This window comes from Ixodes scapularis, unplaced genomic scaffold (genome assembly GCF_016920785.2).
Source record: "Ixodes scapularis isolate PalLabHiFi unplaced genomic scaffold, ASM1692078v2 PGA_scaffold4__175_contigs__length_147842914, whole genome shotgun sequence".
Classification (NCBI taxonomy): Eukaryota; Metazoa; Arthropoda; class Arachnida; order Ixodida; family Ixodidae; genus Ixodes; species Ixodes scapularis.
This window is the reverse complement of record NW_024609879.1, coordinates 140439387-140454449: the sequence shown is the minus strand read 5'-3', so window position 1 is coordinate 140454449 and position 15063 is coordinate 140439387. Positions and strand designations below refer to the sequence as shown.

Here is a 15063-nt window from a genome sequence, read left to right as displayed (position 1 = left end):
ACTAGTTTGTGAGAAAGAAGAATAAAACATTACCAGTCAATCAAAGAAAGCTTTCGGAGACCAGGCTGTACATTCTTTATGAGAGGTTCAATGAAATATTTGTTTGAAGTGCTGCAGATCTCCAAGTGACGGGGTTTGTTGCGCCAAATCAGCTTATTCATAGCAGATGACAGTAGAGTCTCTTAGTCTTCTTATGAATTGGGTTTCGTGTTTTCGGCATTTATTTTTCTTCAAATTCGGAAGTTATTTATTGTTTCTTTTCACTCTTTTAATCGGTGTTTTTCTGTGTCTTATTTTAATGCCGGAGAGAAATCGGTGTTTGTAGGGCTTGTGATGTAATGCAACTGTATAATTACTGGAGAAGATATTGCTATTTATAATGCACCGGACATTATACAACTTTATTGAGCACATACCACACACTTTAGACGAGTAATGAATGCACCAACAAGTGGAAATAACAACTGAGATGCGATGCTTTTAGCAGCTCAAAATTATTAATTTAACTTGTTGAAAAAAAAAATTAACAGGTACATTGTGAGAGATTTGTCAGCCATCGGAGCACGTTCCTTGCGACTCAGGAAATGCAGGCCAGAAAATTAACGTTCTATGTTTGCACTTGACATGACATGACGGCGCTTGACATGACTGTCCATCTTTTGCTGTGCGCTCTGAAACCTTGCACCGGAGCAGGAGGGGAGGGGGGGCTCATTGTTTCTTGGGAACCCCACAAAAGTACTTAAGATAAAAAGAATAAAAGCATAGAGGACTTTCCCAAACAACCACACTCTTTTATTTAGAAACAACGAATGTTCATTTGCAGGCATGAGAAATTCACACATTCAAGAGAATGGGGAGGGTTGAAGGAGAGGACGTTACAAACAGGAGTGCAGATAAGGATTTAGTCACCGTAGACTACCCGTGTTTATGATTTTTCTTTTTCTAGTTCCGACCTGATAAATTCCATTTCACGTCTTGTCAGGGCTAAGAAATGTCGTCTTCTCCTGCAGATTCAGGCTGGCAACTGTGTGCAGTTTGACCAACTGGAAAGAGACCAAGCTCCCGCCCTGCAACCGTGGCGTGGCTCGACGGCTCGACTGCGCCCCAGCGAATATGTCCTCTGAAGACCTGCCTTGCTTCAGCCTCATCCGAGAATACTTCTCGGATGAGGAATGGAGCGCCATGTCATTCTACGTGAAGTCAAGGATGACCAATCTCAAGGAAAACTACGATCTTCTCCTAGGAATGGGTGAGCGTTGGCAGAGCCTCTGAAAAAAGCGCGTCTGCGAATTCAGAGAAAGGGATGGCTGCAAAGAAGAATTTGGGACAGAAAGGTGTTTATTAGTATTCAATATATACAACATTAGGGTAATATGCCTAAACACTGGGTCCCTGGTAAACTGTAGCTTCCGTATCGAAGTCCACTGTGAAGTCGAACTGTGTACTCAGCAGCAACAACGACAAACCCTAAAGTACGGGTCACACTGCTTACGGCGAATACCGTTCAGTCTAATAGAGGAAACTGAACCTAAAATACATGGAGTTGGCAGGAGAAATTATAAAAACATAGAGGACTTTCCCTGACAACCACACTCTCTAATTTAAAAACAACCAATGTTTATTTCCTGGTACGAGAAATGCACACCTTGACCAGAACGGGGGAGGGCTAAAAGAGAGGAAGTTACGAACGGGAGCATCGATAAGGATTGAGTCACTGTAGACTGCCCATGTTTATGATTTTTCTTTATCTAGCTCTTGCCTGATAAATTCCATTTCACGCCTTGTCAGTGCTAAGAAAAGTTGTCTTCTCCTGCAGATTCAAGCTGGCAAGCGTGTGCAGTTTGACCTACTGGAAAGAGACCAAGCCGCCCTCCGAGAAATATTACCACAACGGCACTTCGGCATCCTGCCCTGCAACCGCGACTTGACTGCGTCTGAAAGAAAATCTCTTCTGAAGATCTGCCTCGCTTCATGGTATGACATTTTGAATATGAACGGAGTCAAGTGGCTTCTATTCGCTATGCGCTGTTCTTGGCCAAATCGGCTTGAAATGGCTATGCATGGGTGTCGGAGACTATTGGACAATTTCTGCAATTAGAGTGTGCATAAATTTGAATGACTTCAACTGGATATCATTGGCTCTAGGCATCTTTCCTCAACCTGGTTGGCTTCAAATCACTATTATTGGCTATAAGCATCTGTTCCTGGCACTGATCTTTATGACAATTGCTGGATCGCGCTTGCCCGCTTGCTCGCTGCAGCGTGATTGAAGCCACTGGACGGCCATCTTGCTCAAAGGCAAATTGTGGTTTTGCTAGCTTTGCAGCGGCTGGCGGCAGAGTGCTCTAGACAGATTTTTTACTCGTTCGTCATCATTTGCCGAAGAAGTTTTTTAAGACCCTGTGTAAGCGTTGAGACTTGCCGTTGAGAACACGTAGAATTTTTTATGAAACCGCTATGCCGCAGAAAAAGGGCAACTCGTCGTAATAGCATCAGATTTGCATGTGCACAGTCAACTTCTTCCGGAGCTTACTGACATCGCAATAACGTACATGGTTCAAAATTGCCTTTTGCTTTTGAACCATGTACATTGAATAGGTGAGCCAGCTCACCTATTCGACAAAACGGTTATAAGTAAGACATAAATGAGAAATGGGAATTGCAACAACAGAATGAATTGATTGATAAGAACAGTAAAGTTGAAGCGTTGCTATGTTCTGACATTTATGTACAGTGCCCATTTTCAAAAAACAGCGTGAAGGTACATTGGTGTTTTGCCTGGCAAGATATAAGTTGTGACAGAGTGTTTTTATCAGGACTGCTCCGAAATTGACCCCTGAAAGCTCTAAGATCATTCCCACGCGAAGAAAATGTGTTTGACTCATGAGGTGGCAGCTATTTTTTAACATTCAAAGCTGCGAATACCCGTGACAATATTTTTTCATTCCTCACCTCGCACGGAGAAAGGCAAAACCAATGCGTTGTGGAGAACTCGTCTGCTAGCGGAAACTCCCAGCTCGCCAGGGGTGCTGCGATCAGGTATTTAATCACGCTTCGCAGGAGTTGCCAGTATCGGCTTATGTGGTACTTGGTCGAACCTAGCTACCCTGGAGTCACTTCATCTGAAGATCTGAAGCAAACGTGTGCCTATAGCAATCCCGCATCCCACGTTGACCCGCCCTGTGGCCTCGCGGAGAAAACTTGAGAATAAAGGCGAGCGAGCAGTGGGGCGTATGGCGGAGCAAGATGCAAGCTGCCAGATCGTGATTGCGCTCACTGTGCTTTGAAGACGGTATGCGTGAAGTCTAGAGGGACCATTTGGCCAAGGAGCAGCACCGAGTAAACGAGGGGTACTAGCGAGCGCGAGGAACAACCCTGTGCATGGCCGAGGGCGTCGGGAAGCGGATTAACGTCGCTGGGAGGGGACCTGGACGGAAAATGGAGTAGGCAAATGAGTGCATGGCTCGCCGTATTTGGCTTTGTCCCTGCGCTCTAAGTCACTGTGCATGCCAAATTGGTCGGTGGGAAATGAATTGAACGTCGCAGGCAACTTGATCACTGCAACCTCGTGCGATATTTGGTATGGCCATGTGCTAAAAACGTTCAGATCCTAATGTGACAATTTAAAAAAGAAAACTCATGGTGAGTTATTTTTATTATTAACAATGACACGCTAAATGTCTTGCTCAGAGTACTCTGCACAAGATAGTAACATCTGCTGGATAATCTATTCTCACATGCTGATTTGTAACGATGCTCGTGCAGAGTCTCTTTGGCGCCAGTCCATAATTTTCTTTGGGGGGGGGGGGGGGGGGGGGGGGGGTGAGCAAGTTTCATGTCCCGCTGCAATTGTTTTTTTTATCCAGGTGGCGTTTGTGACGTACAACTTTGGGTGACCGACCAGAAAAGTTAATTGTTTAGCAATGTTGGAAATAAAAAGGGTGAACGGACAGAATGCCGTAAAGGTAAACTAGACTGAGTGCTGCTGGTTTGCCTGGTTCGGCTATTATACACCTTTCCAAAAAACGCTCCTAGGCCGCCGCCATGTTGCTGATGCTGATGCGGCTGGTGCGACTCTCGCGCCCTCTGTCAGCTAGAAATTTTCTGTCACTCTCTGGGACTGTGAAGACCTGCTCAGCGCGGTAATCTACCTACGTTTTTGCGGTTTTGCATTCGACGTTTTCTCGCCCCTCTTAAAAGTTTCCACTTACTTCTTTTTTTTTTTTGTGCGTGCTGCTTATCCCTTTTGTGTTATCTTCCATTGTGAGAAATAAGGCTGGTAAGTGCCTGCCATTGAAACTTTTCTGCTCGACATTCACTGGAAACGAAGTAGGTGAAGGATGTCGAACGACCCTCGACGCGATTTTGCGAAAAATGTTCCCCTCCCCCCTCTTACAGATAATCCGCGTAGAATCCTCAGTTGTCTCCAAAAATAGTTGTCCGGGTGGGGCCGGGGGTGGGAAACGGGTCAGTCGCGTTTGTTTCTTTGCATTGGTGCGGTTGTGAAAAAAGGAAGCTCTCCCCAAAACGAAGTCATCTCGGATTCCGTCCGATCGTCAAGATGGGACTTTCGTCGACTGTGATTGTGTTATTTGAGATCTTTCTCAAATAAATTCTTTTTGGATAACGCTGCATCGTGTGGTACGTACGATATATTGTTCGAATGTTAACACTTCCTTGTCCTGTCCATCGGTAAACACGTTATTTGTGAGCGTGAAAATGCACGCCTTTCGGCCCTCTTCTGTTGCAATTTATTTTTGACAGCAAAGCGCATTGGGTTCTTTCACATGCGGCAAATCCCGCGGCGCCGTCAAAACTTATCCTAAGAAAAAAAAAAAAAAAACTAGAACTATACATTCCAGTCGCATTCGTTCAGTCGCGCGTGTACCCAACAAAAATAGTTAACAGTTTTTTTGTTGCTTTTTTTTTTTTTCTAATGTGGCGCAGTGCTTTCTCAATGTCCGCGGGAAAATACATGTAGCATGAAACACAAAATATAGCGGGAAAAGACGAGAATTTAGCCGCCAGCAGCGTTTGAAACTGCGACTACGCAGGCTGCGCCTATTAAAATCACAGTCCACTCGGTTAGGGTTAGGAGGGACGCCGGTGAGAGCCTAGCCTCAAACTCAGTGACTGGGCTCGAAAACGGTTTGTTGCCCCTGGGGTCGAGTGTTTTTTGGAAAGGTGTATAGACACTGCCTTTAAGGCTGCGGAACCATTGCCTCGATTGCACATCGCCAGAAGTCCTTAAAAGTTAGAAATTTCTGTTGCTCCTTCTTAAGTAATCAAGCACCTCGTTTCCTCACTCCATTGTTGTCGGACCAGGGTATGCTGTTTTTTGATTGCCAATTGTGCATTAAATGAAGGTAGGGAATACTCAATTCGGTATTTTTAGCATTTTCTTTTAAAGATTATAAGTACTCCATCCTCGTGGGTCTGTAGCATTTTGTTGAAACACATTTCCTGGATAGACATTTTGTAGACTGGTATTAAAGAACACGCATTTCGTGGACACGTGCTCTGGCAATGTTTCGTTGAGAGCTTGGATGGGATTACTCGCTTCATTTTCTTTGCTAAAAGTATACCCGGGTAGCTTCAATAAAGCAAACAAATCTGTGAGCCCTGATCTGAGGTTTCCAAACAGACTGCGCTATGTACAGCCGCTTCTTTCTTTGCGTTGCTCAGGGAAAAATGTGATGTTGTCTTGGGCACGAGCTTGCACCAGGCCTTGTCGGAACTGTCAAGGGTTTAGCAAGCTAAGCTATCATTTGGATGCCAGTGGTCGAGTGTATGTGCACTGAAAGCCGCTTTCAACGAAACGTTGCAGGGCATGTCGACGACCGAGTGGGGGGCAAACAGACCCCGAAGTATTCTTATGTGGGGGCTCGGCCCCCCCCCCCCCCTTTAAGAATGCTTAAAATAAAGACGCCAGGCGCCCGACACACGACACAGTGAAAGGCAAAATGGGACACACGATGATAGTGTTCACTCTCTAACAAAACTCGGGTTGTAATATCTGCAGAAATATTTAGCGCATAAACAATAAAAAAAAGAACTTGTCTTCAGCCCTCTTCCTGGAAGTATACTTCTGGCATTACTGATGTCGATGAAATGTCGTTCAGCACACTGATTACCTCTGGATTTCCCCACACTTTTTCCCTTAATTTCGGGTTGTTCGGCCACTAAGTTCTAAATACTTTGGACTTCGTACAGTTTAGCTTCATTTTGGCTCGATTTGCTCGTTCTGTTTCTGAGCCTGTTCTGATTCTGATGTGCCAAATTTAATCTTAATTTCTTGCGATCACTTCCTAGGCTCTTCGTACCTTCCTCGTCTATTTTCACATCTCCCAACCTGTTATACAGCTTGTGGGACATTGGCTGTTTCTTTCCCACATTATTTTCGCATTGCATTTTACTTGGGCTTACAGATCAAGGACATTGAAAAACTCGAACATCTTCCTGCCATTGCAGGCGTTTATGTCTCCTATGACAATTGTTTCCAGATAAGGGCCGGCATAGTTTCCTCACTCGAGTCATTTCCATTTTTCACATAGGCAAACTGCTGGGCAAGTCCCTTGTTGCTTTGTTACCTATTTTGTTGACTGACGAGGCTTCACCGCCAAAGCAGCTGCATGAAAGTAGTGAGTGGCAGAGCCGACAGGGCCACAGGTCAGCCTGAGCTGTGCCTGAGCTCCCCCATGGCCCGATAACCTCGTAGCTTAACGCACGACCTGCGTCGCATTGTAGTGTTTTAATTTTGGTTGCCACTTGCTTTGCAACAGGTGAGAACAGTGGGACGTCTGAGCTCTGCAAAATGTGCGAAATAACCGTAAAAATATGAAACGTTGATTGCGGCGGGGAGCAGTTTTTGTGTGTAGCGTCGTTGAGAGCACCTTCGTATGCTTGTCGGAATATATAATTTCGTCATGACTTTGTTCTTAGGCAACGAACCAAGCAGCAGGATCTTCGGATGCTGTGTGAATGTTTCGAGTCAGGCCGAAATAGATAAAAACAACAAACAACCTGAAGGGTGTACGGTCGCTATGTTAGGAGACCTAGGCACGGGCCGACGTTAAAAGGTGTTTGCAGCGCAAGTATTTTGGCCAGACGCAAGCCGCAGAGCGACCGTGTCGCATGCACGCGAGAATGCCAGAACAGACATGGGTCAGCGGAAGGGCATATTTCCTCGCCAAAGGGCGACTCTCTGGCACGCAAGAACAGATTGTGGTTAACTACGCTCCCGTCTGCCGAGTTCGGAGGTGACGGGGACATCCCATGTCGACCCCGGTGACGTGCCTGGTGATGCCGCGGCACAGTTGACGAGTCCCGTGGTGAAGAGGAATATAAAGTGCCGAGTGTTTTACGTGTAAGCAATGGCAGCAGCTCGAGCTACAGATGGAGCACAGGAATAGTTTTGCCAACAGTGCAGTCTAAATAGGTTGTATGAGCCCGGGAGAGATGAACCTGAAAGAGGAGCTGTTGTATAACTGCTGTCTCTCTCCCTCGTTGCAGAACTGTTGAGAGACCCTTCAGACGGCTGATGGGTAAAGGCTGGCTTCCCAAGGACTGACGACGAGGAAGAGTGGTGCATGGATGGCTTAAAGAAAACACTCGTGCAAGGGTGCCTGCAACCCACAGAAAAACGGACAAGTAGAAAGAGTAGTCAAGATATTGGTTCCTGTAGTTGTTGCATCCATGCAAAATGGATCTCACGACGATTTGGATGCGAGAAAAGGAGATTCATATTAAAAATAGCGCAAAGAAAAGGAGGTCCGGCGTGATTTCAACGCTTTCTTGTCTTCATTGGCCAAGTTCACGGCAGTCATCATCCGTTTAATTATGTCGGTTGTTACAAATGTTTGTGTTGCATTGCGCATAGTCGGTGGCATGTATTGTTGCTTTTTTTTATTTGAAGCTTCCCTCGACTGGTAAACTGGTCTTCCACTCCGTTCTTTGTCAGAGATGTGATTCAGTGAATTTTCTTAATACTGGTTTTGATTTAAATATTTCTTTTACCATGTTCATACTGTGGTTGCACATGGCCTGCACATAACGTCATCCCAGCATGCCCGTGGTCATTCCTATGTGTTCAAGAGAAAAACAAACGATAAGGTGCATTGTTCATACATGCTCGGCAGTTAGCTGACCACCCCCATAGCAGCTGGTGCGATATCGATGCAAGCCATTTATACAAGTTTTCCTCGCATTTTCTAGCATAGAGCAGGTGCCCAATATGTACTCGTGTACGCAGTGTCTTCTCGAAAACAATCTTTTTTCTGCATAAAAATGCAGAACTATGGTCACTGACAGCATGAGAATGGCAAGGAGATCTCTCAGTTGCCCTGCCTGAAGCGCTAGCTTGATATCTTCTAGGGCTCTTTGGCATCTCCTGGGCCACGAACGCGCACACACAGCCAAACTACGACAGGAGGAAACGAGTGCACGCTGGACGCCAGGCATCCGGAAGATACGCTCTGCCGTTCTCACCCTGCCAGTGTCTATACTCCGTTCGCCTTTAGGCCAACACTGCAGCCAGAGCTAGAACCGCGAGCTAGCTGTGCTTCCTACTTTGAAATGTGAGTTTCAAGCGCATGCGCGTGTACTGTGGAAGAATGTTTTAAAGCCGAGGTCCCGTGCTGTCGCGTTTCTAGACTCAGCTGCAGTCCCAGCTTAAAGGGGCCCTGCAATCATATTTAAGCGTCAATCTTTTTTGCAGTTTCCACGCCTCTTGGGGTTTGGGCAACCCAGCGGGCACGGAGAGAGTAACTAAATATCAGTGCGTCATATTTCAACCGGACGACTCGGAAACCTCCTCCACCTACGAGGGCGACCCGCGTTGCCGAAAGCGCACGAAATGGTGACGTTTTTCGTCCTGGGCTTACTACTGGTCAGAGCCGCTAAAAGCTTTTTTTTTTTTTTTTTTTTAGTCGAGATAGAAAATATAAGTGTCGCAAACTGTTTCAATTATGTATGAAAGTAGTTTTTGTTCAGTATTTTATATCAGAAAAGAAACGAATGCAGTTTATAAAGTACAAAAAGAAGAAATGGATGGATGGCTGGATGGATGAATACGGCTGAGCCCTTTGTATCGGGCGGTAGCTTGCGCCACCTAGCCATTTTGTTTTACCATTTAAGCTTAGAATATTTAAATATGAAATCTATATTCACTCCGCAGTACAAAGAAAGTGAGGCTATGAAACCCCCTTGCCATCAGTGGATAAGAAAATACCTAGTTTTCTCTCGATTTCTGCCACCATTCACTTAATCTTTACTTGGTAATCTCTGCAGTCTTGAAATCTACTCTCCCTTCGCTGTCTCTAAAACCCAATGACTTTATTAAATCTATGTTGTCTTCGGTAGGCATAGGGTGAAGGGGGTGAAGCCCTTTACAGTAGAGCCGTCGACATCCCCGCCACCAAGCGGTGGAAAAAACGGCACACACTAGAAAGGGCTACTGGGATGAGTCGCCGACGAACGGGGAGCGTAGAAAGGTTTCTGATGTACGCAGTGGCACTGCGGTCGTATACCGGCTCGTCGCTCGAGGATGCAACCGGTTCCGAGTGTTCCGAAGGCCTTCCGCGCGGTCCCTCCTGGCGATTTGGCCGTTGGGCGGTATGGCAGCGCGAAGTGGCTCCCGTTCTGAACGGATCTTTAGCCCGAGCTTGCTGTCGTTGGTGGCCAATGAAGTGTCATGCTGAAATAGTCTTTAATCGCGCAGCAAATGCGATGCGAACCGCCCTGGCCGCCCGCTTCATACAGCCTATCTAACACGTGCTTTAGTGGCGCCCTCTTGAGCCGTCGACTCGGAGTGCGGCGGCCATGAGCGCTGGATGTTTGCTTGTTTTTTTTAAATTCTTATTTGCCTATAACTTTTAAAATAAGGCGAAAATCAGAGAAAAGAAAAGTTTCATTAAGTTACTGCGTTGAGTGCACTCAGGTTCGGTGCAAATTAGAAACCAGTCCAAAAGTGGTTGCAGGGCCCCTTTAAAGGGGCCCTGCAACGACTTTTACTGGTTTCGCCGTTCCTCAAAGTGGCGCCGCTCCTCAGAGGCAGACCAACCTTGCACTTTGGGGGATGGGGTTGCCAGGGGTTTCCCTAGGAATTGAAATTAGGGGGGTGTCTAAGATTTTTAGGGGGTGGGGGTTGGGGGAGCATTGAGAATAGAGAAGTTGTTGCGAATTAAAGAGGGGCCTTCAGAAAAAAAAAAAAAAAAGTTGGGCGTACACCCCTTCTTTAGAGGGTGTGTAGGGAAATCGCTGGGGGTCCGCTTGTCATGCCACAGGTCGACCCGGAAGGAAGAGCCTCGCCAAAGAGTTTGTAAATAAATATATTTGTTTGTTTTTAATGGTTCTGTGCCCATGGACGCCTCCATATGCTCGAAGGCGGGATCTTAACGTCAAATTGTGGTTGTCGTTCTGCCTGTTTTTTTTTTTTGTTTTTTTTTTTTGTGTGAACGTGTATATATTCGAAGGCCGGTAAGTTTATTGAATAATAATGGAAATGGTGTTTATTTGAACCCCAAGAGAGGGGGGGGGGGGGGGCTGGAGGATAAGCTGTACAATTCAAATCGACAGTACTCCTCCTCCTCCTCCTCCCCCCCCCCCCCCCTCGCACGGAAACACAGAGACCACTTGGGAGTGCAGACAACTCAGCAGGGACTCCAACGAAATTGACGACCTAAAAAAGAAATAATGAGGTAAAAAAAAGCGTTGCTTATGTGGTATTAATTGATAGAAAATTAAAAAGAAATATACAAATTACTAATATATACACCAGATTGCCGTGAAGTAAAGCAAACTACTAACTTTGTTGTGAAGAAACCGGCACAGAAAAGAATGTAGCAAATGTGCTCATGGTTTCTTTTTTCGGTGCCTGAAATCGCTGTGCATGCTCAGATACTTACATCTTGCCCTGCTTTACTGTTCTTTCCACAGTTCCCGACAACTGTTCCACAGTTCCCGACAACAACGCGTTAAACTACACTCGCAATCGGACGCCTACATTTTCAGGGTCTGTCGAAGGCATTCTCTTTTTTTTTTTTCTGACAGAACTTAAATCGAGCAGTTTGCAAACTGGTCGATTTCAGTTTTGTCAGAAATGAACGCTGGGAAACGTCAAATGCGGGATCCGAAACGTTTCCAGCGGACCTCGACAGATCAGCGTTAATATAAACACAATCTAAAAGTTGTTTTACGATGGTTTTCTCGGATCTGACTAACCGAGCTGCTTTCCGAATGATTCTTCTTGATCCGGCGAATAAGGCAGGAAGGAAGCAGCAGCACGTTATAAAAGAAATGGGATTGATTTCAGAGCTCACGTTCGGAACGATGAATCAACGGACACAAGTTTCTCCGGGACGCCGAACTGGCCGAACGTTGCCGCCTGCGATTTCAAATTCATTTCCGGTACGATTTCCGGTTCCGCTTGCCCTGCCATCTGATGAGAGAGAGAAAGGGTTCGAGAAATGTAACCATAAATGTGTAACCAAGAATTTACAAGCAACGAAATGCGAAAACCGTTAATAAAAAGTTATCGTTATTAAGTTTTCCGCGGCGCAGTACCACGCTCTGTTGGCTGATCAAAAAAAGTGGCGGCAAGCGCGGGAAGTTTAGCAGACGACAGTTGAGCGTCTCTTGGGAATCCCGCTCTGCGACCGCCACTCGACTGCGTCTCCACAAAAATGTCTTCCGAAGACCTGCCTCGTTTCAGCCTCATCCGAGAATATTTCTCGGATGAAGAATGGAACACCTTGTCATTCTACGTGAAGTCAAGAATGACCAATCTCAAGGAAAACTACGACCTTCTCCTACGAATGGGTGAGCGTTAGCAGAGCCTCTGAAAAAAGCGCGTCTGCGAATTTGGCGAAAGGGAAGGCTGCGAAGAATAATTTGAGACATAAAACTATCCATTACTATTCGATACGCTACATTAGGATACTAAGCCCGAACACCGGGTCCCTGGTATATTGTAGCCTCGGTATCGAGGTCCGCTGTTAAATGGAGGTGCTCGGTAGTGACAAGGACAAACTCTTACCGGTTAATCCTCGTGAGATTAAGTCTGTGCTTATACGGAGAGCAAGTTTTCTGCTTCTAGCGCAGCAGTTGAGGCGACGTCAGAACAACGCCTAGCTCTGATTGGCTTTCATTGAGAGGATAGTGGGTAGACATAAACACTAAATGCCTTAAGGTCTGCCCACTATTCTTTTTTTTTTTTTTTTCAATCAGTTAATAAGAGCTCGGCGTTCTGGCATCATGGCAGCCCCTGTGCAAGAAACAGACTAACTTTCGCTCCAGGTAGCTTTGAAATGATATTGAAACATTTTTTTTATTTCAACTGATAATTAAACGGCTCATGGCCCAAGGATCGGTATATACCGATATGCAACAAAATGAAAAAAAAAAAGAAGAAATCTATGACGGGAATTTAAAATTGTTTTTCTTTTATTATCTGGTTTGCGTGCAGTGGTGTAATTATAACCAAAGTAGTAATAATAATAATATTAGTAATAATATCTGTATTCATGTACAAAAGATCTATTAAGAGTTTAAACAACTGCACGAACCTTTTCAATAACTACAGCATAAATGTTTCAGCTCGCCTAAGATCGAAAAGCCGCGCAGCACAAAGCACTGCACGGGCCGAAATTTCTAGGCCCAGCCCGACCCTGCCCGGTAGAGACATGGGCCGGGCCCGATAGAATGATTAAACAAGCCCGCACACGGCCCGATCCCGACAAAGCATTTGCAGGCTTTAACCTAAAAAACTGTTGAAGGATAAAGCGCGCACTCCTTCACTGTGCCGTGGAGTCCGTACGTTTTCTTTTATCCTCTTGAAGGCTTTACAAGTGCAAGACGCCTTTTTGTTTTTTTGAACGGCGCTGTAGTGATTTTGGACTTCGCTGGTTTGTTTTAATTGAACCTAAAAGATCAATAAGGACACCTATTGATATTAACAATTTAGAGCTAGCGGCACACGACTGCCCAAGCAGGGCCCGAAATATTTTTTGTTCAAGCCCGGCTCGGGCCTTCGGGCCAGCACGGGACCGTGCAGTGCTCTGATGCATCAGCCATCACCGCCTCTCAAAATATAGCCTGCAAACGGCAGTCGGCCTTTTGTACCGAGCAAATTAGTAATGATTTGGATCACCCAGTGACGCTTTAGGAGCAGATGCCAACATCTGTTAACAGATCACTTAAAAACGAAAAAAAAAAGTGGTGGCGTTGCTAAATGCGTTTATCTTTGATATTGATTGCGGGTTCCTCAATGAAAAAACGGTTAAAATGCAGGCGAGCTGGTGTAAGTTATACATAAGGATTGAAAACATGAGACTCTCTGTCCCTTTTTTCTTTCTACTTCACGATTTTCCGTTTTTCAGACCACAGTCTCAGGTTTTCAATCGTCATGAGGGTTCCTCTTCGATGCTGAAGCATATTACCTACCTTTTTCTAATAAGAATAGGCAGGGCACAAAACGAAATCACAGGGCCTTTTTTTTTTTTAGAAATAAGGCCGAGGTCACAGCAGGCTTCATTTACAATGAGTATTAAGAACATTGTTAGAAAATGAATCATGGCGCAACATTTTATAGGGATAAAGACTCTCTCCTTTCTCTTTTACACTCGGTAGTTTACTCGGTCTGATATCTATATATATAATTTATGCAAAATTCCGGCAAATACCAGCCCATCTGCTAACATCATGAATAACGCGTGATATATCATAAACTGAAGAAAGAGCCATTCACAAATATTATGAAGACCTACACTCGTGCATTAACAGTGACACTGCTCTTTGGCGGCGTTGGAATCAGGGTAATGTTAAACTTTGCCGCTCTTTCGTTAGACGGGAGCTACATTGACTGCCGTATCTATTCAAATATAGACCGACAGATTCCTAAAATGAAGGGTCGACCGAGATTTAAGACCAATAAAAGGTAGACCTGTAATGGTACTGAACATAAGTTCAGAGCCTGTTACGACAAACCAGGCGTCCCCCGTGTCAGCCGCTGCTCGTAGCACTCCGGTGCAAGCGGTGAAGCTCCCCGCGCGCCCTGGTGAGAGGCGCTGAAGGTTGACGCGAGCTGCGCGAGTGCCGTGGTGCACTGGAACCAAAGCACGGAGCCACGTGTTACACTTGATAATGAAAGGGGTGATGCAAGGATTTCTGTACCGCTTAGAACGAATACCTGACGTTAATGACCTATGAGACGCTTTCTATTTTCACCCCATGCAACTGAAGTCGCAGAAAAAAAAAGTTAAAGAAACACGAGCAGCGTTCACCTATGCAACTCGCAGCCAGAAGAAGCGGCCACGTGATCTGGAGCCGATTGTATGCCGCTAGTGTTGATCACAGCCACGCGCTGGGGTTGGCGAAGCACTGGACACGCACTGAGTTCGAGACGTTGTTGTGGTTCGACTATTGTGGTCTTTGCAGCGATTGGACACGGGACACTACCCGAACGATTGCCGATTCAGCTATTGAATATCCCGAGCCCAAATTGAGTGCTCACATCATGCTCGAGTCCAATCTATGAGCCGCATTGAAATTTCATCGGTGGGGGGTACTGCGACACCTCGGGTGCGTCATCACGTTTTCCGAAGGAGATATTGAAAGAAAACGTTCGCCTTTGTCCTTAAGATACACCGCAACAAAGGAGTTTCTTGGTCATTCGTTGCGTGTGAGTATACAACTGTGACCCACTAGTGCCAGTAAGCTCGTGTAAAGTGAAAATTATTCCGAGCGAATATCGGCTGCACGGCCCCTTCCAGTGGTCTAGCCAGGAGTACAGGAACCTGGTTCTGGCTTATCACAGGAGCGGCCATCGCGAATGTTTTCTCGCGACTTCTAGCTCTTGACATTGCCGACATCGTCTGAAAGTTTAGACGCTATTGACGATCAACCGTCCAGCGCATTAACCGGCCAGCAAAGTTGACGAGCAATCTTTATACAAACGGTATTTGTTTTATATTTCGTTTCGCCTTAAAGCCGACGCTACGAACCAATAGGCCCAATCAAACAGAATCAGAGCACGACATCGTGGCATTCGTCTGTACGTGTTCTTTC

The 15063-nt window shown here is 45.7% G+C and overlaps 1 protein-coding gene and 1 long non-coding RNA gene across 2 annotated transcripts in view; both read left to right on the top strand.

Moving 5' to 3' along the window:
* The first annotated feature begins 1096 nt into the window (after positions 1–1096).
* On the top strand, positions 1097–7781 carry LOC115311056. Its single transcript, XR_003916942.4, has 3 exons — positions 1097–1249; positions 1817–1974; positions 7513–7781. It is a non-coding gene; the product is annotated as an uncharacterized LOC115311056 (long non-coding RNA).
* Positions 7782–11584: 3803 nt separating this feature from the next.
* LOC115330927 (histone-lysine N-methyltransferase PRDM9-like) overlaps positions 11585–15063 on the top strand; it is a 204673-nt gene continuing 201194 nt past the window's right edge. Inside the window, exon 1 of the mRNA XM_042293724.1 lies at positions 11585–11817. Within this exon, the coding sequence (XP_042149658.1) occupies positions 11682–11817 (136 nt within the window). The 5' untranslated portion in view covers positions 11585–11681. The remainder of the gene's footprint in view (positions 11818–15063) is intronic.